The 27,302-nt window shown below is 34.2% G+C and overlaps 1 protein-coding gene across 2 annotated transcripts in view; it reads right to left on the reverse strand.

The window, feature by feature from the left end:
• LOC150083876 (valine--tRNA ligase-like) overlaps nt 1-27,302 on the reverse strand; it is a 180,018-nt gene that overhangs the window by 72,334 nt on the left and 80,382 nt on the right. For both annotated transcript variants that reach the window (XM_090374919.1, XM_090374918.1), the window contains exons 14-18: nt 21,021-21,120; nt 14,911-14,981; nt 11,955-12,080; nt 6,200-6,304; nt 1,160-1,319 (exon numbers count right to left, since the gene is read on the reverse strand). In XM_090374919.1, the coding sequence (XP_090231045.1) occupies nt 1,160-1,319; nt 6,200-6,304; nt 11,955-12,080; nt 14,911-14,981; nt 21,021-21,120 (562 nt within the window). The remainder of the gene's footprint in view (nt 1-1,159; nt 1,320-6,199; nt 6,305-11,954; nt 12,081-14,910; nt 14,982-21,020; nt 21,121-27,302) is intronic.

Genomic DNA, 27,302 nt, shown 5'->3' on the forward strand with positions numbered 1-27,302 from the left:
ACTTCCAATGAATTTGTCCAAAGATGAGTATGAGCACACAGCAGATTACAATGCAATGCAAGTGGGTTGCCAAAAAGGCTTGTTTGTTATTTGGAACATTAGCAACTAAGGCCATATTGCTCCGGGGATATGTGGTGGTCATTCCCTGACCTTTCCGCATTCTCCATATTTAGTGGTGACGGGCTTGAACCCCGGTCTAATCAAGAAGCGTGTGTGCTATGCACTGCTGCTCCTTCCCACCTGGCTACAGAGGCGCCCCCCCCGCCAAAAAGGCACATTGTCTTGAAGATTTATCAATATTATAAATCTTTGCATTTATTATATATATATATATTTTTTTTGTAGTCGTTGGCGCATCAGCTTCTGTGGCCATAATGCACCTCCCAAGGTTTTTGCAGTACTTGGATCCAAGCCCGAGGCGGGATTCGAACCCGCAACCTTTGGGTTGCCAGGCAGGCACTTTACCCACCCAGCTAGCCCGGTCGGCATTTATTATATGTAAAGAATTTTACTGTACCTCTGCATATAATAAACAAAATTTCAAAAATCACAATTTGGAGTATTTTATTATATCTTGTAGCTTATCAGAGTATTCTTCTATACCCTATTCTCTGTGTTATTTTTTGTTGCATATGTTACTATTATAGTAGCTTTTACATGATTGTCTTAAATCTGGCCTTTAATGTTCTTTTGTTTATTGTGATGAGGTGGCGGAGGTGGCTGCTGTTTTGTTTTACTAAATATTAATGCAACCCCTTCTTGATGCTTATTAGTTTTGCCCTGAGTACAAGATTACTTTTCCCTAGTTTTCAATTTCAGCTTGTCCTGTTCATCTTGATTCATTTAGTCCTAACATCTGCAATTTGTATCTATCTGCCCATTTCCAAATTATCCCGGTGGAGTGTCCAAATACAACTGAAAAAAAAATGTTTTATTAGAATTGCAAAATTTTACTGTAGTTGTGTGGAATTAATTTTTTTTTTGTACATAAATAAGTCACTTTTTACAGAAAAGATTAACCACGGGATCGCTCGAAAGAAAAATCCAAGAGAGAAACACATTCATAATAATATTGCTGATTGGTCACAAAGATGTCAGATTACAGGAATTTTAATGTAACTATTTCTATAGCTATTTTCATAATTAATATAATACTTACGTTTTACATTATGCCGTAAAAGGGCAAAATGTAAAGCATCAGAACCACACTCTGGAATTCCATTTGGAAATTCATACTGCTGACCACTTATTACTAACTGGATTTCTTCAGGTGAAAGAGTACCCAATCGAAGACTGTTTTCCACTCTTCCTTTTAGATTCTGCATGAAGAGAATTTTAAGTTCATATTTTTGATTTTTGAGTGATTGATTGTTTTTGATTTTATTTTCAAATGAAAAGGTAAAAAATATATACATAATATATGTGAAAATTGTGTGTGTGTAAAAATTTTTTTTTTTTTTTTTTATGAAACCCCCAAACACAAGAGGTGTTAGAACCTATAGTGCTTAGTAGCGCGCTTGGGTTGGAGGTTGAGAAATCAAGAGAAGATATTTGTTGACATCAGACTTGAACTTCTGTAGACTGTAATTTTCAGGAAAGACATATGAAGGAAGGTTGTTCCAGAAAACGGCAGTTGAATGAATAAACAAGGAAGATGAAAAGTTGGTTCTGTGAGTTTGAAGTTAGACAGTAAACAGATGTTAGCAGGTGGAGGCACATGTTTGGACTGTTTTGAAAGAGAAAACAGGGAATTATAGAAGCCAATTCAGAAGAATAGTGCCCATGGAAGTATCTGTAGAAAAGGCATGCAGCAGAAACAGTACATCTATGAGACAGTGAGTGGAGAGGCTCTGTTAGAGATGAGTGATTAAATAACCAATACCCTCTACTGAATGGAATCTAGAAGTCTGAGAGAGGTTTTGGGGGCACCATCCCAGATGTGGGAAAAATATTCCATGGTAGGGCAGATTTGCGATTTGTACAGAGTGAACAATTATTTGGAAGAAAAGTAACACCAAGCGCAAAAGAGAAAACCAAGTTTTTTAGATGCAGAGGAAGCAATATTTGTAATGTGCTTGTGCCATTAAAGATTAGAAGTCACGGTAATTCCCAAAAGAGATATATCATTTTGCATAGAAATCGGAGTGTCACCAAAGATAAGCATAGGAGCAGAAGAATCCTTTTTGCGAAATATAAGACAGGACTGAGTTTTAGAAGGATTGAAATCAACTAAGTTGCCTTTGCCCCACTGGAGAATTACCTGGAGATCGGCATTTAGGGAATTGGTAGCAGATATTCGAGAAGTTGAAGCTGATTGAGCAGGCTGAGGTTTCTCAAACTGGAAAGTGGAATGCAATGTGCTATCATCACCAAAACTATGGATAGGATTTCCGGTCAATGGAAGAAGATCATTAATATACAAGAGGAAAAGAGTGGGGGGAAAAGAACTGAACCTTGGGAGACACCAGCATTAGTGGAGAAGTTAGAAGATAGAGAGCCATCACGCTCACTGAGCGGTCAGAGAGAAAACTGGATAACCAATTACAAAAAACAGTTGGCAAATCATAAGATGGAAGCTTGTTTAGAAGACGTTTATGCCAAACACAATTGAAAGCCTTTGAGATGTCAAGAGCAACTGCTTGTATTTCATCGAACTTTTCCATTAAATTTGTCCATAAATGGGTAACATAAGCCAGAATATCACCAGTAGATCGACACTGACGGAATCCATACTGGCGATCGTTGATCAGATGGAAGGTTTCTAAATAGTTTAAAAGTTGGCGGTTAATTGATTTCTCCATTACGTTAGAAAGAGTAGAAGTAATTGAAATGGGACGATAATTGAATGGGAGGGATTTGTCACCCTTTTTAGGAACTGGCTGGATATGAGCAAATTTCCAAGCAGATGGAAAAACACTTTTGGAATAAGAAAGTGAAAAAAGGTGGCAAAGAACAGGAGTAAGTTCAGGAGCACAGGTTTTGAGAAAAAGTGGAGAAATACCATCAGGACCTGGAGCTTTCTTAGCATCAAGATTCATCAAAATCCTTCTGAAATCCTTTTGAAGCTAGACTACAGGAGGCATTGAATGGAGCATGTTGGGAATGGTGGGAATTGTTTTACCAAGATCATTAATATGTGAGTTGGAAGAAAAATGGGATGCTAGCAGGTCAGCTTTATCCTTGGCTGAAGTAACAACAGAACCATCTGGTTTTGACAGAGGTGGGAGCAGAGATGGGCAAAAGTTGTGGCCAATAGCTTTGGCAAGAGACCAGAATGCTTGGCTACCATTAGGACAAGAAGCAAGTTTTCTACTCTTAGCTTGTTCAAAATCTAGTTTGGACTGATTAATAACTGCTTTACAATTGTTGCGAGCTTTGATGTAAGTAGAAAATGAAACAAGAATTGGAAACAAGCCAATTATGATATGCAACATCCTTCTCCTGAACGGCCTTAGCACATTTATTGGAAAACCAAGGTTTAGATAAAGGACGAGATTTTAAAGTGGAGTGTGGGATAAAGGATTCCATTTCTGCAAGAATAATTTCACTGACACGATCTGAGCAAATGTTGACATCAGAAGTTTTGAAACAGTAGTCCGACCAAGGAAAAGAAGAAAATAAATCTCGCAGGTCATCCCATTTTACATTCTTGTAATGCCAAACAAAACGAGGTTGGAAATAACCATGAGATAAAGGCTCCATTGGAGAAGAGACAATCACCAAGTTGTGATCTGAGGTGCCTAAAGGACCATTCACTTTGACTGTGCACTTAAAAGGGTTGTTTGTGAGAAAAATATCAAACATGTTGGCTATATGGTTAGGATTGTCCGGTATCCTTGTAGGTAGATGAACAATCTGTGCAAGGTCATTAGTAATTGCAAAAGCCTCAGCATCTTGACCAGCTGGGTCGGTGTGACTAGAAAATGGAAGCCAGCTGGAGTTGTGAACATTAAAATCACCAAGGAAAATTACCTCATTGTTAGGAAAGTTGGACTGGAGAAAGTCAAGTTGCAAAGAGAGGAAGTCAAAGAGCTCCAAGTGATTAGTGGAGTTGGGAGAACAGTAGAGACAACAGATGAATTTGACAGAATGAGGTAGAGAGAGATTTTAAATCAGAGAAGATCGAAAAGAGGAGATTCCAAATTACCAAGTCTCTGGCAGGGAATATCGGAACAGACATATGCACAAGTACCACCTTTGAGGCGAAAGGAATCATACAGCGAATAATTTGGGCAACTGAGATGAGCAGTAGTTGAATTAAAAGCATAGAAAAAGTTACTAAATAACACAAGCTTGCTAAGGTTGTGAAGCCCAACCTTATAGTAAGTGCTCTAGCATTTGTAAGCATTAGTATAAAAGTGAGCTAATACCAAATGCTTGTATTGAAAGGAAAAATACGTGTCGGAAACATGCCGAGAAACGATACTAAAACAAAACCAAAAGTATGATAAGACAGTGAAAATGTATGATACATTGGGTATTTCAAGAAATGTAAAGCGAAAATGAGGTTGCGAGAAAAATAAAGGTAAAGGCAGGGAGATGAAGTGCACAAATTCAGTAGAGTAGATGAATGCATACAGGCTTCAACCAAATGAGCAATATATCTACATGATAAAGCAATTTATAGCAGTGAAGCACACTCTATAGTTGTATTTAGAATACAAGTGCATGGAGATAATTTATAATTAGCATTGGAAAAAGAAAAAGAAACGCAGTTGGAATAAAGTTACACAAAATTAAATATAAAGTCATACAAAATTAAACATTACCATTAGTATATAAAGAATTATACGATGGCAAAAACATATACACGTTAAACCTAATGATGGGGCTACTTTAAAATAATTTGAGATATGAATACATTAATAATTATAATCTATCCAAATTTGCATGAAAGTACATCAAAAAAAAAAAAAAAAGAACTGGTTTAAATTCATAGAAATAAGTAACATGGTGACTTTAGATCCAAAAGTTGTGTATGATAAGGATATATTTATAAAAGAACATGAAATAAGTCCATGTATATGAAACAATTCCAAGGAAACATTTATAGTATAGCCCAGATAAAACTAGACAAATCCACAGGTAGTGGATTTGTCTAGTTTTATCTGGGCTATACTATAAATGTTTCCTTGGAATTGTTTCATATATATGGACTTAATTCATCTTTAGTCACCATATTACTTATATCCCTGGAATTATATCACTTCATAATTGGATTCTTAACTACACTACCATTGGATATAATGTCAACTGATTCTTTTTCCTTGGTTTCATTTACTACTATTTCAAGGTAAATTCATATCTGATACTACCTGTGGATTTGTCTAGTTTTATATACATGGAATTATTTCCTGTTCTGCTATACTATAAATGTTTCCTTGGAATTATTTCATATACATGGACTTATTTCATGTTCTTTTATAATCGGATCCTTAACTACACTACCTTTGGATTTTAAGTCACCATGTTACTTATTTCTATGGATTTAAACCAATTCTTTTTCCTTGGATGTACTTTCATGCAAATTTGGATGGATTATAATTATTAATGTATTTATATCTCAAATTATTTTAATGTAGCCCCATAATTAGGTCTAATGTGTATATGTTTTTGCCACCATAAAATTCTTTATACACTGGTGTGCAAAACTTAAGGAACAACACTATTTCTAAAGGTTACAACCACAAAATCAGACAAAACAGCCTGTGCCAATTTGCATAACTGTGGCCGTTCAGTAGAAAGCTGGTGCACATGCAAAAATTTGAATTGTGCTAAGAGGACTCACATAAACAGATAAAACAGACTCACATAAACAGATAAAAGCAGCAGTGTTGATCTGAGCAATAGCTGCAGTTTCACTGCAGCTATTGCTCAGATCAACAACAATATGCTGGAGAAAGTGTGGCATGAATTTGATTACCAGATTGAAGTGTGCAGGGTCACATGTGGGGCCCCACACTGAAGAACTGTGAGATAACTGTTAAAAACTTTGATATTTGTGCTTTCATTTGATAGCTTTTATACAGAAAAATATGTAGTTCCTTTCAAATAAACTGTCAAGGTTGTCGATAACACTTTGATTAACCTTGTATAATTGAAAGAGATACACATATAAAAATTATACTTTAAAATTAAAATCTAAATCTCAAACCATTTTGAAAATTTACAAAACACTGGAAATTTCAGTAAACCATACCTCAATTGAAATACCCTGTATGATATCAGAGGGATCCACCACATTTCCAAGTGATTTGGTCATCTTCTTTCCACGTCCATCACAGACCATTCCATGTAACAGTACCTGAACAATGATATATTTTTTTAGATATGCAGCATTTGGGATATTTTATATTTTTTACAAATGTCGTTTCATTTGTTACTTGGATGTTTCTCTTAAGACAGTGATTCCCAATCCATGCATTGCAGCCCACAGACTGAAAAGTAGCCTTTAAAAATGTAATTAAATATTTATATGCTCTTAAAAATAATTTATAAACAATATATAAAAATAAATTTTATAGTCAATTATCATACAGTTATTTATTCTATTAAACTGAAAGTTTTTTTTTCAATACTATTTTTACCCCACATGAATAACAACTTAACAGTTACTCTGTAAATGTATTAGAAATGCCAAAATAAAGCTAAACAATAAAAAACAAGCTTTTATTTACCTTGATTTTATTGGTTGATACATAGTGCACAGTTAACAGAAGATAATTTATTGTGACTTTATAGCAGTGCATGGAAAAAACTGTATATTCAGAGTCACAGCTAAGAAGTTCGAGATACTGGTTACCCTTTAGTCTCTAATGGTATTCCCAATGTGTTCAGTTATCTTCTTATCTTATCAGCTGAACTCACTTCAGCCTTATATACACCTATGCAGTTAAACACTGTGGTACAAACCACGTATAAACTGTCTGTTCAAGGTTTTATACTGGTTGACACTTCCATGTGCTTTCTATTAAATAGCCAGTTGATGAAACATTTCCATCAACCTATACATCAGCAAAAACTCCTTAATCTTGCAGTGTCAGCACTGTACCTGTGAGGTACTGCTCAAAAATAACAAACCTGCTTCAACTTTTGGAGCTCTACTGTCTGTTTCATTATTTGAAAGTAGTGTAGTACCATTGCAACTCCCTGTGAGGGCAAAGTTTTTCCCCTGCTGCGAGCATAAAGATCATTACATTAATGCTATAAAGCATGGAACTGTGTGTTCGCAATTCAAGTTTTACTTGCTTTTAGGGTGTGTGTGTGTGTGTGTGTGTGTGTGTGTGTGTGTAGCTATTCATGAGTGAGAGATGTTATTTATTTGAAAGCAATGCAATTACCATATTACAACTCACAGAAGCAGTTTGTTCTGCCAAGAGCATAAATCTGATACAATCAGTTTTTTTTACTCTATATTCCTCAAAGATGAAGTAAAGGAACACACAAGAGTGTAATTTATCTAACAGCATTAATTTCTATGCAACACTGTAATATTACATAATAAGAAAACAGAACACAGATGAACTTATCCATAAGTAGACAGGAATGTTTGTTCATGACTCATGAGTTCTTAGTTTCCTTTCATGAGCACTTCAGAATACATTCTGGTTCCAGTCACTTCTTTCATTTGAGGTCTGAAATCTATTAAATCGAGGTCTGTAAAACTGAGGGTTTACTCTATTTTCCTATTTATACGGATGTAGTAAAGGTACATATGGTACACCTCTGTTTTTTTTTCGTGAATACAGCCCTAATTACATCTTTCAGGGTAGTGTCTATACAGTAAAATGTTGACATAGTGAATGGCAGAGTAATTAAATATTCAGTATAATAAAACCATTTCCCATACACTGTCAATTTACTATGTATCTTTATGTAAAAATGTTTCATTTTAATGAATGTTACTGGAGTGCAAATATCAGTTTAGCACAATAAAATTCATCCTATTATGAAAAAACAATCATTATAACAAAATTTCTAAAAAGAAAATCCTTAACAATAACAACATACACTTTTTTGATCTGTGATCTTTAGAACCCCTGGCAATGCTGCAATGATTCACAAATTGAGCATTTAGTTGCCCATACATAATTAGTGGCATTTGATCTGTCTACTTTTCTACAGTCTTACTTTTGGTTGTAGTTGTATGTAAAGATGTACAGTTTATATCATATAATCTGACAGTTGTGCTTATTATGGGTTTATAGAATTAAAAATGGAAGAGATTCTAGTTTCATGTTTAATGCTCTCTTTTTTTTTTCCAGGCAGAATTAATAAAGGTTTTGTTTCATCAAAAATAACAAGCATAAAATAAACACACAATTTTCAAATTTCTAAATTTTTCATTAAAAAAATATAGATGCATTTCTAGCATTTTACTTTACGGTGTTTCACTGCAACAAAATTTCATTAACAATATATACAGTAATGGTCACAATGGGTTAAATCTTGCTGGCTGCAAAAACATTTGAAAAGATAAAGCAGTCCTGCAACCATCTTATAATTCCTCTGAGCCCATATAGCTTTATCTATATTATAACTTTGGATTTCTCTCTTTTAATGCTAACTCTCATTCAGTATAGTTCATAACTTAGTGTAAACTGCTCCTAAAAACTGTACGAGTGGTCAGCTTGACATCACTTTAGGAAAGCTGAAAGCAAAGAGAGACTGAAAATTCTTAGTACAGCAGGAAAAATATAAGCTTAATTAAATCTATGGTTAATCTGTTCCATAAGCAGCAACTTTATGCTGTGTACAAAGTGTAGGTTTAATTGCACACAACCAAGGTTTTTTTTAACATTATAACTAGTCATGCAGTTAGTCAAGTGCATAACTAAAGTAGGGAGCAAATAACAGTCTCAAGGTCACTCACTGCATACTAATGTTATGGAAGAGGCAGCCTAATAAGTGACTTTGCCCACAAGTTGTTTTTTAAATCTTCTACAGTTATAATGGTGACAAAAATGGAACGCAGTGACCTTTGTTATTACATGTGAGAAATGACTGAATTTCTTGAAAGTACATTATTAAAAGCAAATGCTGTGTAAACTCATAAAGATTGTTTCATTATAATAATTCCTTTGAAAGTTAATTTTTTTTCCCTATTGTCCATTGTGAAAATATTTTTTCTCCAAAGCACATCCATTGATATTCTGACATCTGCTGTGACTTTGTTTATTGCCATTTTGTAGTAGTATTGGCAAGTAATGCAAGAAAGCAAGCTTATACAGCATCAGCCAAAAAAAAAAAAAAAAAAAAAAAACAATCCCATCCAATAGTTTGTCTAGTTCTTCCATAATTTATTCAAACTATCCACTTCCACAATAACAGATGAAAGTTTGTTCCAACAATCAATTACCCTCTGGCTGATAGTCCTGCAACTATCCTTCCTCAATTTAAATTTGTCCCTTTATGTGCATTGTCTGAGCAAGAGTAAGGATGCCACCAGTACTTAGCTTATTCAATCCATTCAAAGCCTTAAATATCTCAGTCAGATCTCCTTGCAGGTGCCTAGTTTCCAGATGATGAAATTTGCAGAACTGAAGCCTTTCTTGGTAAGAGCACTCTTTTGTTCCCCTCATCAATCTCACAGACCATATCTGTACCCATTCCAACAGATCCACATCCTTCTCATTCGCATTTAACAAATGAAACTATTATTTATATTTTAACTACTAGTATTATCTTTCAGTCAACATAAACACTTAATGTACATGAGTTCAGTTTTAGTGTAAATATTCAGTGAGATGTGCTTTTCCGAAACTCCCTGACCACCAGGAACACCACTTTAAAATCCAGCACATCTCAATCCCAATGGTGGCAGATTTTAACCCACCGGACAGATGACTCTTGAAAATACTGTTACAGTTAACCATTAATCAATGATGAAAAATCTGAAAATTTTTCTACCATGGTAACTAAATATAGTTAAACTTTTTCTGAGGTAAATTTTTTTACAGTTTTCATACAGAACTGTGCGTAAAAACCTGTCAGGTTACTTGTCACAGTCTTGGTAACTATTAAGAATTTTTCTTGAAGAGTGGTGTTGTACTGTACAGGTGCCAACGCTGTATTTGTTTATAGTTTCAGATTACTTGTTTTTCTTCAACCGCAGGTCAATAAATATCTACAATCTTACCCTAGTTGTTTCTGAAATATTTATTATTGTTTTCCCTTAGGAAAATGAAACCAAATATTCTCTCAAGATGGTTGCTACACTGCAGGAAGCAAGATGAATACTTTCAAATTTTGCATGCCACAAAGCTTGGCAAATTTGAAATAAATTTTGAAACAAACTGAAAATGGAAGTAACTATTGTTGTTTGTTTGTTTGGTTTTTAGGAGCATTAGCAACTAAGGCCATATTTCTCTGGGGATATGCGGTGGTCATTCCCTGACCTTTCTGCATCCTCCGTATTTGGTGGTCAGGGGCTCGAACCTTGGTCTAATCAAGAAGCGTGTGCTACACATTGCTGCTCCTGCCCACCTGGCTACAGAGGTGCCATGGAAGTAACTAATCAAGTATCACATATATATATATAAAACTTATAACTAATCAAGTATCACATATATATAACATAACTAATCAAGTATCACATAGATATAACATAACTAATCAAGTATCACATATATATAACATAACTAATCAAGTATCGCATATATATATATTATAGCTTTAGATTTCTCTCTTTTAATGCTAACTCTCATTCAATAAAGTTCATAACTTAATTTTTTAATAATATTTATATACATAATAAGCATAAATATATGTGCATGCACATTTTTAAAAATATCATTACTTTCCCTTTTGGATTGTTTACCAATGACCTTTCAGGACTAAGAACATATATCTCTCACATGGCCATATGTAAAAATCAAGGAAGTGAAAGCCCCCTTTAATGGAATAATTTTAAAAATAACATTGCTTCCTCTTACAGGTTTCAACCAAAAAACGATGAAGGAGTGTGAACAGAGGTCAAACCGCAAATACTGCCCCTACCTGTGTTTTAATAACCAAACCAATCACTGAGCCTTAGATAACTGCATTTCCAAATTTCATATTGAAATTCATCATTTTCGAATGCAAAAATTGGTTCAGAGATTGGATTAATTAAAAGTTTATATTTCAAGCAAATAAATTTGGAATTAATATAAGTCAACTGTTAATGAGAATAACTAAAATTTACTAAATTTTTAAATAAATCTGTTACATGCCTTATTGTAGAACAATTGCCAATGGGTTACATGGAAATCCAATGATCAACTTGTGTTTTTTGAACTTAAATACAAAAACTATTGATACAAATAAACCATAATGGTTAATACATAAATTATAACTTTTTAACTATAGTTTCGAAGAGCTCCAAAATTACACCCACAGTCATCTCATTTCAAAGAGTGAAATGAGAAGACTGTGAAATTAACCAAATTTATATAACTACCCTTGAAAAGAAACTAATGACTCATGGATAATTAGTAACAGGCAATTAAACAAACAGACCTTGTAATAACTGTCTACTTAATGAAAAGATATTGATCTTGGTAGAAATGGTGTGTGTGTGTGTTTAATTGTCAACAGACATGATTAATGATAATCAAAAATGACATCAAGAGTGAGATAACTTTCAAATTTTATACATACCTAATAGACCCTAAGGAAATCAGTGAGAATACATAAGCCATCCTTTGGTCCAATTTAACCAGCCAAGTTTTGCACCTAAATTCAATTATTTAATGCCTTAATAACTGAATAACCAAATATACAGTTCTCAAAGGAGTTTGCTTCCTTGGAGTATCTTTGTAATGGTTAAAAAAAAATACCCAAAGCCTGTTATCTAATAACTGCATTTTAAAAATATCTATCAGTATCATACCAACTTTATACAAAGCCATTACAGCAATGTAATTCTTTCTGTTGTAACACTCAATAAACTTCAATATAAGAAACCAACTTACTGTTTTGAAGGGGGGAACTCCAGTTAAGTATTCACCCAGCATTACCATCCTTGCCACCCAGTAAAACAAAATATCACTTCCAGTTTCCATTAGGCTCAGAGGATAAAATTCTCTGAGAGAGTCCAACTAAAAATAAAAAAGAAGGTAGTGGTAACACATTTTAGTTTAAAATAAATTAAAACTTTTTATGTGTGAGGTAAAAACATGAAAACAAAATAAAGCTGAAACTTGTAAATATTAAATCATTAAACTGCAATTTTTATTACGCATTAATAAATTTTCACTGAAGTTATGCATTTATAAATTTTGAGCTCAAAGTCCAGAAATGTTTACTTATATCTGCATTGCATTACATTAGCAAGCATACTGGTACACTGTGACTAAGCAGTACATTTTATACAAACTAGTTACGCAATATTATTAAGGACAGCATAGTAGTACAGATATAAATTATATGGAAAAAAGTGTATGTTATTCAAAACTGAGCTGTTGTTGTTATTTGGTTTTTTTTAGGAGCATTAACAACTAAGGCCGTATTGCTCCGGGAATATGCGGTGGTCATTCCCTGACCTTTCCGCATCTTCCGTATTTGGTGGTGATGGGCTTGAACCCCGGTCTAATCAAGAAGCGTGTGCTATGCACTGCTGCTCCTTCCCACCTGGTTATGGAGGCGCCTCAAAACTAAGCATGATTCCAATGTGGCATATTATTTATAACCTGCCCAGCAATTTGAACTTGAACATAGTGGGGGGGGGGATGACATAAGGCAGGCCTTGGAAGATGATGAATTTTGCAGCTTATCAATTTTCAAAGCAGTTCACCATGTCAAAATTGCACATTTATTAAGAAGACCATGTATTGTGAGGAAAAAAAAAAATCCCAGAATAGTCGGTTATGCTCTCCTGAAACACCATACTAAAAGTTGCTAGAATAGGCCTCAAGTGATCCAGGAATGCATAGGAACAGGTGTTAGCATGCACATACTGTACATAGAGAATTGAACTAACACTTTCGCTGCTGGCTTTTCCAATGACGGTTTCAACCCAGAATTGAGCAGGGTGGCCAACCGTCCTGATATGGCCAGGATTGTCTCGATTTAGAACATCAAGTCCTGCTTCCCGATAAGAGAGGAAAAAACTGTTAATTTATTGATTTTATTCATTTTTAAGTAATTCTTATCGGAATCTAATGGATGTGTTAAAAATTAATTCTAATAAGAGAAAAAATGAGAATTGAGAAATCTTTTTCTCTTTGTTGTCTTAAATTACATGTATAACAAATTAATTTATCTATGCCATACATTATTTTAGTAATAATTCTCAAATGAATTTTCCTTTTTTTTAAATTGTTAAAGTGAGGTAATTTTGAAAATTAAATAAAAAAAATAGTAATAATCATTTAAGATATCATAAAGTACAGTGAATAATCACATTCAAATGCTTCATCAGAAAGAGTTTTCATCTTAATAAAAACTGTTTGGCAGAAAGACAGAAACCGCCTTTTATCAGAAAATTTAGAAGCTGAACTTATAATGAAAGAAAACTATAACATGTCCTGTTCAGAATTTAAAAACTTTTTAAAATCTTCGGACAGAGAAGAAATTTTAAAATTAGCAAAATCTAAAGAAAAATATATAAAGTAGGAGTAGTCTTCCTCGCTATTTTTAAAATAACTGTTATAAACAATACTATAGTTTATATAGGACAAATACATATTAACAACAATCATATAACAAATAAATACTATGACTGATTGATTGATAAAAAAATGTATTTTAATTGTAATTTTATATTTTTCTTTTACTTTTTGAAGGAAAAAATGCTATACTACACATTTCGTTTTATATTGTCTCACTTACCAATTTTAAAAATATGGCCACCCTGGGATTCGGTCAATCTGGATTGGAAGGGCAGAAACACTTTTGGGCTTTCTTTGCACTGACTGAATTAATCAGCCTCCAGTGAAGGTTGTTTGACAAAAATATCCATTTTACTTCTGTCAAACTGGAAGAAAAAAGTTCTAAAAGTAGGGTGGTTTTCCCTCCAAGTGGATTAAAATCCGAAGCTGCCTATTTGCATTCAGGAAGCAGTGAATGTGTTAACAAGGGATTTCATAGTGAACTGCCACTCACAAAACCTTCCTTTCATTCCAGTGGAAAGCTCTTGCCAATGTAATAAAAACAGTGAATTCATTCAGTAAATTCATTGCATTTGTTGTACACTGTTTTTCATTAGACTGACTTGGGTGTTGGGTCAACCTGGAGAATGCACTGAAAAGGAATGAACCTTCTCTGCTGCTTTGGCCTGCTATATGTCACATGGAACAATTTGTGGAAGAAACACTGAAGAATAAGAAGTGATTCACCTGCTCTTTGCAGATGGAACCTTGCAGAAAAAGCAATATTGTGACTCTGAAAGCATTATAATTCCAAAAGGTAGATTATTCATATATTTTAGTTGTGTATTCTTATTGCTTTTAGTACTTTTTTGTGTATTTTTATTGCTTTTAGTACTTTTTTTGTGTATTTTTATTGCTTTTAGTACTTTTTTGTGTATTTTTATTGCTTTTATACTTTTATTCTACAAGTCTAACTGTTTTATTTTACAGTAAAACTTTCATTAAAGCTTTGTCAATTTTGTTCACTGTGTAAGAGTTATTTTATGATAGATAAATCTTACCTAGGTTACGACATTGCCATGAAATACTTAGAAAGTCAATGTCTTTTTAAAAAAACCAAGCTTTAGTTAAGAACAATAAAAAAGATGGAGTGTTTTTCACATGCACACATTTTGTGAGTTCAATGTTCACACAAGTTATTCATATTTTTATGGATATTATGAATTTATGAATTGTGTAAATTTTCTTTAACCTAATTTTTTATTTTTAAAGAAAATTAATTAAGAAATCATAAATAAAAAAAAAGTTACAGTGCCCAAAGCAAGATAGAGAAAAGTACCTCACACGGCCATCCAAGGGCTGTGAATGGAAACAGAGCTGATGAGAACCAAGTATCCAGCACATCTTCATCTGAAAACAGTTAAATAAGTTTATTCCTTTATCCATCAGCACAATCATATAGTCATTACCATACTGCATAGGATATCCATGTGGGAGATGGCTGAGAAAGTGCAAAAATAAAAAAAAAACAATGGATGTGCTTTTTAACAAGTATTTGGCTAGGTTAGTTCATAATTAAAATACTATTAATTTTACTCACATTTGATAATTATGGATTCAAAACTGGAGTTGCATGGCATAACCATGCAACTCTCGTTGAAATTGTCTTCATCACATGCCAAGATGCACTCTTCTGCTGAAAGAGTGCTCATGGAGCAACAATGAAAAATTTCAGCAACACCTGGAACAGTTAAAGACATGAATCCCATGCAAAGCAGAATTGAAATATCCAACAACTTCTGAAGAATGCCTTGGAATGCAAAATAAAATGCTTTCCGTACCATTACAGCACTATTCTTGACAGTGGGCATTAGGCTCTTAACTTCACTGAACAGTATCTGACTCACACATGACTGTCAGACAGTATCTAATCAATATTTTACAATATCTGGAACTAATGTTCCCATTATCCATGTCCAAGCATTAGACAAGATAAAATTTGACACACATAAGGTGATAGATGATTTGAATTTCTGTCTCACTCAAAAGCTTTCTAAATCAAATTTTGTTACATAAGTTGTTGCAGAAAAGCTGTTTGGGAAGCTATGAAATGGTTGTCAATCTCACAGTTTTTTTTTTTTTTTTTTTATCCTGGTTCATTATAAAATTCATATACAAGGAATATTCATGTTCCAGTCAGAGTGATTTTGGAGAGTCAGGATAAATTTTACTTTAATGCACCTTCATACATATATCATAATAATATCACGTGATGATGAAATTCCAATTTCAGTGATGACAGATCATCAGCACAAAATATTTGCACATCCTTACGTACTGCCGTGCACTGCTGACAAACACCAGACCATTCTCAAATACAGTAAAATCTCCCATTAATGTACACTTCCAATTAATGATATGGCAAATTACATGGTTTCATATGGGGCATACTACCCATTAACTGACCTCAGCAATGGATGTGGACAGTGTCAACATGTAGATCAGTGGACAGCACAATAAAGCAGCAAGATGTTGGAATTTGATTTAGTGTTTGACTGAAATTACTTAGAGATACATAAAATTTTAATTATTACCATTAAAAATTACCATTATTTAATTAATTTTAATTGTGCATATTTTAAAATCTAATTATAACTGAAATGCACATATAATTAAAAAAATTATTTACTTATTTTTGCAGTACTGGAAATTAAAACAGATACTTTTTATGTCTGTACTAGTGGCAAATTTTAGAGTATATATTTTCCTGCCCTCTTCCATTAGTGGACACCTCTCCATAGCTGACATCACAGTACCCCATATGTCTGTTATTGGAAGATTTCACTGTATTAGAGGCAGGGGTATACACATAAGGATCATTCTTCAATTCATGACAACTTTATATATATATATATATATATATATATATATATATAAATACACTAATGATCCAAAACATTATGACCACCTACCTAATATGATGTTGGTCCTCCACATGCAGCCAAAACACTTCATACCCAGCGATGCAAGGACACTACAAGATTTCTAAATGTGTCTTGTGGTATCTGGTACCAACACATAACCAGCAGATCCTTTAACTCCTGTAAGGTCCGTGGTTGAGACGCCACAGATCGGAGTTGCTGTTCCAACACAAACCACAGATGCTCAATGGGATTGACGTCTGCAAAATTTGGAGGCCAGGGCAATACTTGGAAGTCTTCCTCATGTTCCGTGAACCAGTCTCAAACAATCCAGGCAGTGTGGCATGGCGCATTATCCTGCTGAAAGACGGCACCACCAGAGGGGAAGACTGTTACCATGAAAGGGTGTACCTGGTCAGCAATGATGTTTAGGTAGGTGGTAGACATCAGTGTCCAGCACATGGATGACTGTACCCAGGGTATCCCAGCAGAACATAGCCCAAAGCACGATACCACTGCCACTGGCTTGTTTTCATCCACAGTGCGTCCAGGCACCTTCACTTCCCCAGGTAAACGACGTACACATACCCAGTCATCCACATGGTGCAACAGGAAACGTGATTCATCGGACCAGATGACTTTTTTTCCAATCACTCAAGGTCCAGTTTCGATGCTTGCGTGCCCATTGTAGGTGCTATTGCCGGTGAAGTGTGGTTAGCATGGGCACTTGGAGTGGCCTTCAGCTATGCAGCCCCATTTTCAGCAGGGTTCAATGTACTGTTTGTTGTGACACATTACTCCTGTCAATAACATTTCAATTACCGGCGAGTTGCATCACAGTCGCCCTTCTGTTACCATGTACCATCCGGGACAGCCTTCGCTCACCTCGAGCATTGATGAGCCATGGTCGTCCAACACCTCGCCGGCGGTTCATGGGCTCCCCCTCCTCGGACCATGTTCGGTAGGTACTAACCATGACTGACCATGAGCATCCTGACCAGCTATGCCATTTCAAATATGTTCTCACCCAGTCGTCTGGCCATTACAATTTGGCCTTTGTCAAACTTACTAGTCCACTGCCTTTCCCATCTGAAGAACAAGAGTAACACTGATTAACGGAGCTCAGTATCAGGTGTTTTTTATACCATGTCGCGACCCATGCATGCACCGTAGTTCCCCTGCAGTTGCTTCGATTTGCATAACGACTCGCTGGTCATAATGTTTTGGCTCATCGGTGTGTGTATATATTTATACTTATACATATATTTGAATAACGTTTAAAATAGTTGGAAACTGAATCTTTCATGATAAAAATAAAATAAAAAGGTACAGCAAACATCAGAGGCAGCAAAAAGCATATTCCTCTACATGATGCTTGAAATATAACCATACAAATAAATTAGGATGAGAGTTAAAAATAAAAAATAAAATAATGCCAGCAGTATGGCAAGACAAGAGCCGAAATTAAACTTAAGAATCAAACCAAACAGGGAGGGAAGGAGGGGTAACAAGAGTAAAAATATTGCAGCAGAAAATCTCTAAGATAATTTAGAACATCTAATTATAAGAATAATAAATAATAATTCATTAAATTTTGAAAGCCAATTAAAATAGAAATTTAACGGCACTCCCCTGATGGGCACCAGGTCCAAATTTAATGAAATATCACCAACAGAGATCTAGACCACTACAGTAAAATAAAATAAAAATAAACCAAAAATAGACTGACCATTAACGCCCCATCTCAACAGAGGACCACAAGGCCAATAATGGCCAGGGAATGCTGCATTTCAATCGCTAGACAAATCGCCACAAAGGCGAGTCAATCGAAAGATCAGTCCACCACATGATCCCCAGATCGAACCGCCAATGCAGAGGACTTGAATAGCGATAGTCCTGATGCAGGGAAAATTAAAAATAGAACAGATACGAGCACTCCAGTGCAAAGCCACACTACTGACAAAAGTAATCTTAACCAGTTTATATAGACGAAAAATGAACTATGGATGGCAGCACAGTTGCTAACGCTGCGCCTGTGCTGCCATTCATAGTTCATTTTTCGTCTATATAAACTGGTTAAGATTACTTTTGTCAGTAGTGTGGCTTTGCACTGGAGTGCTCGTATCTGTTCTATTTTTAATTTTCGCTTGAAATAGAGGACTACTGCTATTCAAGTCCTCTGCACTGGCGGTTCGATCTGGGGATTGCGTGTGGCAGACTGATCTTTCGATCGACTCGCCTTTGCGGAAATTTTTTTAGCGATCGAAATGCAGCAATTCCCTGACCATTATTGGCCTTGTGGTCCTCTGTTGAGATGGGGTGTAATAGTCAGTCTATTTTTGGTTTATTTTACTGTAGTGGTCTAGATCTCTGTTGGTGATATTTCACATAAATTTGGACCTGATGCCCATCAGAAGGGGCACCGTTAAATTTTAATTGGCTTTCAGAATTTAATGAATTATTATTTATTATTCTTATAATTAAATGTTCTAAATTATCTTAGAGATTTTCTGCTGCAATATTTTTACTCTTGCTATTTTTGCTCTTGTCTTGCCATACTGCTGGCATTATTTAATTTTTTATTTTTAACTCTCATTCTAATTTATTTGTATGGTTTTATATATATATATATCCAATAATTAAAAATAAAATAAAACATAAGCCAGTAGTATGGCAAAAACTGTAGAGCGAAAATTAACATAAAAATAACGTAAAATAAAATAAACCAACAGGGAGGGGGAAGTAAAGGTAATAAGACATAAACAGTAGCCAATAGTCCCCTATATAATTTAGCACTTTAAATCCAATTAATAAAACCGATATAAAATTTAAAATAATGCCAATTATAATACTGTGTCAGTGGTGTGGCTCTGCTCTAGAGTGCTGTCTGTTCTATAAATTATTTCTCGCTGCATAAGGACCACTGCCGTGCAAATCCTCTGCATTTGTGGATCGATCGGAGGAGGAGGAGGAATGGGTGGTTTGGTTCTTCGATCTTTTCGCCTTTGCGACGATTTGTATAGGGATTGAAATACAGCGATTCCATGATCATTATTGGCCTCGTGGTTCTCTGTCGATATGGGACATAATGGTCAGTCTATTATTTTGATATTTTGTTTTTCTCTTAGTAGTTCTGTTAACCCCTTTTTTGGTGATATTTCACGTTTTTCGGAACTGGTACCTTCGAGCGGAGGGGGGGTTACCGCTAAATTATATTATAATTGGCATTATTTTATATTTTATATCGGTTTTATTAATTGGATTTAAAATGCTAAATTATATAGGAGACTATCGGCTACTGTTTATGTCTTATTACCTTTACTTCCCCCTCCCTGTTGGTTTATTTTATTTTACATTACTTTGTTAATTTTCGCTCTACAGTTTTTGTCATACTACTGGCTTATGTTTTATTTTATTTTGAATTATTGGATATATCTGGGCTTCATGTGGAGGATGTGCATTTTGCTGCCTCTAATGATAGCTTAATATTTATTTCCTTATTTTATGTTAAACTTTTAAGCCATTATTTAAAAAAAAATATATATATAATATATATATATATATACACACACACATTATATAATAATACCATCCTGAGAGAATTCAAAATACATGGCTGAAAGTACTTACTATTATGCTTTCAAATGGCATGAAAGAGGTGAAATACATCAAGAGCAGTAAATAAACAAATATAGACCATTTAGATAGCACCTTTCATGAGAAAGCAGTTGTATACACATACTCATATGAGAAAAGGATAAAAATATTCAAGTCCTTAAAAATAATCATTAGATGGGCTGACACATTATTATATCAGTAAAAGGTTCCTTGAAATATTAAAGTGTAATACTGAGTAGGTTGGCCAATGTTAACAGCTTAAAATAGGAGCAGATTTTATCAAAAACTATTTGCTTTTAGCATCAAACTACTGTCACAACTCTTAAAAAAATTTAAAATTTAAAATATTTAAAAGGATATATTTTTCGCTTATACGAATATCATGAATCACAGATCATCCAAACCTTTAAAAATAATTTGGGTAAAAATCACATTTAGATGCAGGATAATTATATTTTTATTAGTATTCCTGAAAATGTGCTCAACCCCTACTGCTTATACAAAGTTATCAGTCTACATGTGATTTCATAAATAAAAACACAAAGTTATTGGTTGTGACTATTTTAAGTTAGTGACAGGTAATTACATCATTGCATACCTGTAAACTGCACATATTCAAACTCAGCATGTTTGTCTAAAAAACGAAAGGTTTCAGGGGAAATTCTTGTAAAAAATCGTCTCTGCTTGAGATTTGCTCACTCAGTGCCACTTGAAAAGGCCTTAATAACTCTCTCAAATAATTAACAGAATTCTTATCAATAATTCTCCAAATGGGTAAGAAGTGATATCAGCCACAACTCCCACCCAAAATAAAGGACACACGTCAAGTATCTATAGAATACTTTCAGTGTTCTATAGATATTAATGTGTTTAATACTCTTAAGTTTTAAAGAAATATTAAAATACTTACCTTGCCTTACAGTAACTTCTGATATATCAACTCCCATCTGTTGGGCTCCCTTAAATGCTGCCTCATTTTGATTTCTAGCAGCAATCCAGACTTCTTTTCCCTATTAATATAATATATTACTTGGTAATACTGAAAAGAAATAAAGAAAAACAATTTCTGCTAAGTTTTGATATCAGATGTAAATGCAATGTTTCATGACAATGTGATATATAACAGGTAAAATTATTTGGTATTCAAAAGTATTCCGTTATCTGCAGGTTGATAGTCATACCTTTTATAGTGTCAACTGAATATCGTGCATATATCAGTACTTTATATTAAGCTTTACTTAAAGTCATAATTGAAAAATTTATGCATGTCAGGGTTACTTAAGCTAACCTGCATAAAGGGTGCAGCTATCACCCAGGCTGGCCACATTTCAGAAGGGCCTGTGTTCAGAAGGTAACCACCACTCCATTTGAACAGGACTTTTAAGAATTCCTCCAGCTGAAATGGGATTTAAACTGTTGTTATTTGGTTTTTTTGGAGCATTCGCAACTAAAGCCATGTTGCTCCGGGGATATGCGGTGGTCATTTCCTGACCTTTCCACATTCTCCGTATTTGGTGGTCAAGGGCTCGAACCCCGGTCTGATCAAGAAGCGTGTGCTATGCACTGCTGCTCCTGCCCACCTGGCTACGGAGGTGCCAGGGGATTTAAACTTAGACCATTCCATATCAGTATGTTAGGGATGACAATTTTTGAATTACAAATTCCACAGCCTTATATTGATGACCACACACAAGTGCCTCTAGAAGTTACTATAATTTTAATTTTAAAAATGTGCTATACCATTTTAATGTACGCAATATGTTACAATTCAGGAATGTTAAATTTTATTCCTTAAATTAATTGAATTTTTCCTTTTTCTGTGATTAATGGAAGTGAAAAGTAAATATTTAATAACCTTGTTACTAAATAAAATCTAACTGATTAACTAATAATATATAAAAGTAATTGTTTGTACTCAACTGCACATACCTCCCAACATAATATTCACACCGCATTTTGTAATACTTTATAATCAATAGCATGTGAAATGCAATACATATTTCAGGCTCTGTGATTTAATAAATCAAGCAATCAAAGCATACTGTCAACACTTTCATAGTGCAGTTTACTTATTTCTTCCTGCATTTTAATGATAACTGAAATATGAGATGTTTTTAACATTTCTGCTGATATTAATATAATAAGCAAGTAGTAATAAAATATAATAATGGGTAATAATTTCATAATTTATGTATTTAGTAAACTGCTAACTAAAAATTAAGAAAAGAAAACAAAAAAAACAAGCAAAATGCAATTACTTTTATATGCAAACTGAGAATATTTAATTTATGCACATTGCCCATTCATTCCTCCAAAATAATGCATAGCAACAAACATATCCAATACTTCAGCTACAACATATGGTACACAGATAGCCTACGTGACATGTATGAAAAAAAAAATAATAATAATAAGAGCAAAATTTCTATTGGCCCAATTTTAATGAAATTTGGGATTGCTTGACCAAGCTTTCTAAAAGAGAGAAATATAAAACTTCATGAAAATCTACCACTAGGAGTAGAATTATTATGCAAATAGTCTTCATATACATGGTGAAGACTATAGGAACTTTATGCATATCAGCTAACATACCTAAAAAGTAATTGCTATGTTATTTATGTAGTAAAATACCTATTCCTAGTGTTAGATTTATCTAAGTAGAAACATTGACTATAAATGCTGAAAATTAAATCAAGGCAAATATATATATATAAGAGAAATATAAATTAGAGAGAAAAAAAGCAGAAAAAGAGAAAAGAAACAAATAACAAAAACAGAAGAGGAGAATGAAGATAAGTGGTAAGAAAATATGTATAAAAATTTTAAATATTACATATATAAGCCAAATAAATGAGTATTTTGTATCTACATTCACACATGAGGAATTTTGTAGGGAAGTGGAGGACAGAAGCTTATTAAACTCTAACAGAGAGCTTAATGATTTTGTAATAACTGAGAGCAAAGTGGAGAAGGCGGCAAAGGAAGTAAGCAAACACTAATTATGAGAGCTTCCTTGGACTCAGAGGAGGTACCCATGGACTGGAGATGTGCAAATGTGACCTCAATTCACAAAGGAGGATCAAAGGGTGACACAAGTAATTACAGACTTGTTAGTTTAACTTCTGTTCCGAGCAAATTAATGGAGGCACTGGTTAAAGAAGCATTGCAGGATCATCTAGACAAGACTGTAGTAATAATTCAGACACAGCATGGGTTTGTTAAAGGGAAGTCTTGCCCAATTTGATTGAATACTATAATGTGGTCACAAAGAAACTGGATGCAAAAAATAATTCGGACATCATATACTTGGATTTCAGGAAAGCTTTTGATACTGTTGCACATGGAAGACTACTGTACAAACTGGAACAGTATAGCATTAAGGGAAAGTTGCTACACTGGATAAAAGGGTGGTTGAGTAGGAGAAGAGAGAAAGTGGTAATCAATGGACACTGCTCTTCTTGGACTAATGTTATTAGTGGAGTCCCCCAAGGGTTCAGTGTTGGGCTTGTTGTTTTGTATATTCATAAATGATATTGATGAAGATATATCAGGCTTAATGTCAAAGTTTGCAGATGATACAAAGGTTGGCAGGGTTGTTAATGACAGTATGCTACTGCAACAGGATCTAGAAAAGTTGGGCAGATGGGCTGAGAAGTGGCAACTGAAGTTTAACATTGACAAATGCAAAGTACTGCATATAGGTAGAAGTAGCCACAGAGAAACTTACCAACTTTGTGGTACTACACTCAGAGTGGTAGGGAATGAAAAAGACATGGAGGAAATTGTGCAGTCAGATATGAAATTTTCTGAACAGTGCAGCCAGGCTGCCAGAGCAGGTCATGGGTTCTTATCAATGATATACAGGAATTTTGCTAGTAGGGATAAGGAGGTGATTATCCCTCCTTATCCTCTTACCAAGAAAGGCTTAAGTTCTGAAAATTGCAGCATTTGGAGACTAGGCACCTGTGAGGGGATCTAATTGAGATGTATAAGGCCTTGAATGGGTTCAGCAGGCTCAATGCTGATGGGATTCTTCCTCTTGCTCGGATCATGAACCTGAGGGGGCATAAATCCGAATTAAAGAAAGACAGTTGTAGAATAGATGTGCAGAAATTTGCCTTTAGTCAGCGGGTAATTGATTGCTGGAACAAGCTTCCATCTGTCGTTGTGGAAGTTGATAGTGTAAATAAATTCAAGGAAGAACTGGACAAACATTTAGGGTTTTTTTTTTTTTTTTTTGGTTGATGTTGTATAAGCTTGCTTTTTTGCATCACATGCCTCTACTAATGCTAATGGTAATGCTAAAACCAGATAATAAGCCAATAAATGATAAAATTAGACCGGCACCCACACACCAAGGGCAAAAAAAATTAAATATCACAAAAGAGACATAATAAACCAACCACTAAAGAAAACAGATATAAAACAAATAAACAAAGACAACCATTATATCCAATCTCATCAGAGGGTCCCTGCATATAGGGGCTGTGAATATTATTGCATATATATATATATATATATATATTTTTTTTTTTTAAGAATTTAATGGTTTAAAATATTATAACTTAATTAATGGTTTGACACTATTTATCTACCTTTATATATATATATATATATATATATATATATATATATATATATATATATATATATATATATAAGAACAAGTTAGTATGTGATGCATCACATTTCAGGCATATATCAGATTTTGTTTCTTAAATTAATTGAATTTTTTCTTTTTCTATGGTTAATAGCTGTGGTAAAGTACTACAAAACACATGTTTTTTAATACTTTATAATCAACAGTGCATGAAATGCAACACGTATTTCAGGCTCTGCAATTTAGTTAAACAATTGTAGTATACTGTTATCATTTTAGTAATGCAGTTTAATTATTCCTTCCTGGATTTTAATAATTGAAATATAACACTTTCCTAATCAGGACTTTAAACAAGTCATTGCATTTGCAGGTTAATTCCATTAAGACATAACTACAATTAAAAAACACTGTTACTCAGTGACATTCCAGGACCTATACTGATTCCTTGATCACAATGAAAACTCCTCTCAATGGTTAGGATGTCAAGGCAAGTAAGAAAAAGATCAAGAGAGTAACTGCCTCTGATTGGTAAACTAGAGAGATTGAGAAAACCTATTCTATCCTTTAGGGATCAGTTCCCTTATTAATGTATAGCCTGAGGTTTCATAGCCTGAGTTAAAAAAAAAAAAAAAGACTGAAAAAAAAACAAAACAACAAGAAAAAAAGAATGAAAAAATAAATATATTTTTTACATTATAAATAATTATAAATCAACAGGGATTACCTTTATTTTAGATATAGGAAGCTTCTTTTCCAACTCTCCTAGTCCAACTCGCTAATAATTCTTGAGGATGGCGATATCTATTTTGTAAGGCAGGTGGGACATCTTCCCCACATCTTCCTGTCAGAACCGTAGTGTTCAGACCGTGCAGTCTCAACAATGAGTGCTCATGACTGCTGTCTACAAACACCATACTTCTGGCAGCATGGAAACCATTACTTGGATTGGCACAAAATTAGATTTTGGAAGTCTAAACTGTTTAATAAATATGGACCGATTATTTCTTTCGGTCCTGTAGCTGGACTTTAGAGTTTAATTTAGGGGTCTAATAAAATTGGATATGGGGGGGGGGATTATTCTCTCATACAGAGTGGGGAAGATGTCCCACCTGCCTTACAAAACAGATATCGCCATCCTCAAGAATTATTAGCGAGTTGGACTAGGAGAGTTGGAAAAGAAGCTTCCTATATCTAAAATAAAGGTAATCCCTGTTGATTTATAATATAATAGAATATAGGAATTATCGAGCATTTAATAGCTCTCGATTATCGAAATTATAAATAATGTAAAAAAAAATAGCTCTTCTTTAATTTTTATTTTAATGAAATCCCACTCCCTATAATTTCAAAATAGTTTACACTAAAAGCATAGGAACAATTATAGGCATGTTCTGCAACTTCTGATATTTCCCTTTGCTACATGTTTATAATGTTCCCTCACCCTCGTATTAAATAACCTTCCTGTCTCTCCAATGTAAGTTTTCCCACATCTGCATGTGCTTTTTTGTAAATAACATGCATGTCTTGTTGGAGAACTTGTGTCCCTCAGAAAATTACCTATTTTGTTTATTGGTTTGAACACCACATCCAGTGAATATTTTTTGCATATGCTCATAATTTTCTCTCTTTTTATTTTTATGTAAGGAATTGTGATGGCTTTTTTAAATTTGTCCCTGTATTGTATTTTATTGTTATTAATCAAAGTTTGCATTCCCAAAATGACTTTTATATTTGCGCACGGTTTTATCAATCATCCGCTGTGGAAACCCACTGGAAACACAAAAAATAAATTCCACCTCTGCTTATGGCTGTCATAAACTATTAGTCTGTGTATTCAACCACACAAATTAATGGTTTTCTGAACCATCAAACTTTGCTACAATAGCATCACCAAATATATTTTCATCCTTCTATTCAAGTTTATCTTATCTTTTCAAAATCATTCACTTCTGCAAGCACAGGCTATGCTATGAAAAGTTGTAGTCACTAAGCCTTGTATGATTTCCAGGGCTGGATTGATGGACAAGGCTCTAAATTATGACCTCCCTCCTATTGTGCTTTGGCAAAAATTACCAACACAACTCATGGCTTTTTCTTAACATCATTTCATACTTGTTATGTACAGCCTCAGATTTCTTTTGCTGAAGCATCTATTAGGATTATCTACATGAGGTGTAGATATAATAACTACTTGTGCAAATCTAATGAATAATATATATCTGTTTATATACATAGACAACTCTGGAATCCAGGCATAAACTAGTTGTAATCACCTCTCCTCTTCAAGAGCATTTCGTGGGATGCATGATGACTCTTCCTATGATTAAAGCCGGCCCCTTTCAAAATCGGCCATGTGGTAGGCAATAGCATACCACCATATTATCTGATGCCACAGAGACCATAACAAAACCAACTCCAAAAACTGCTGTTAAAGGAAGACCTGCAACTAGGTGGAAGGATGGGATCAGTGAACTTTTGGGCATGACATTTTGCAATACCGCTCATATAGCACATGATAGATGCAGTTGGAGGAATTTGTTGGTGGCCACAACAGCTTCTCAGGGAACTATGTGACTGGAAGAAGAAGAAGAC

This window comes from Mastigoproctus giganteus, chromosome 6 (genome assembly GCF_048544385.1).
Source record: "Mastigoproctus giganteus isolate SK-2022 chromosome 6, ASM4854438v1, whole genome shotgun sequence".
Taxonomy (NCBI): Eukaryota; Metazoa; Arthropoda; class Arachnida; order Uropygi; family Thelyphonidae; genus Mastigoproctus; species Mastigoproctus giganteus.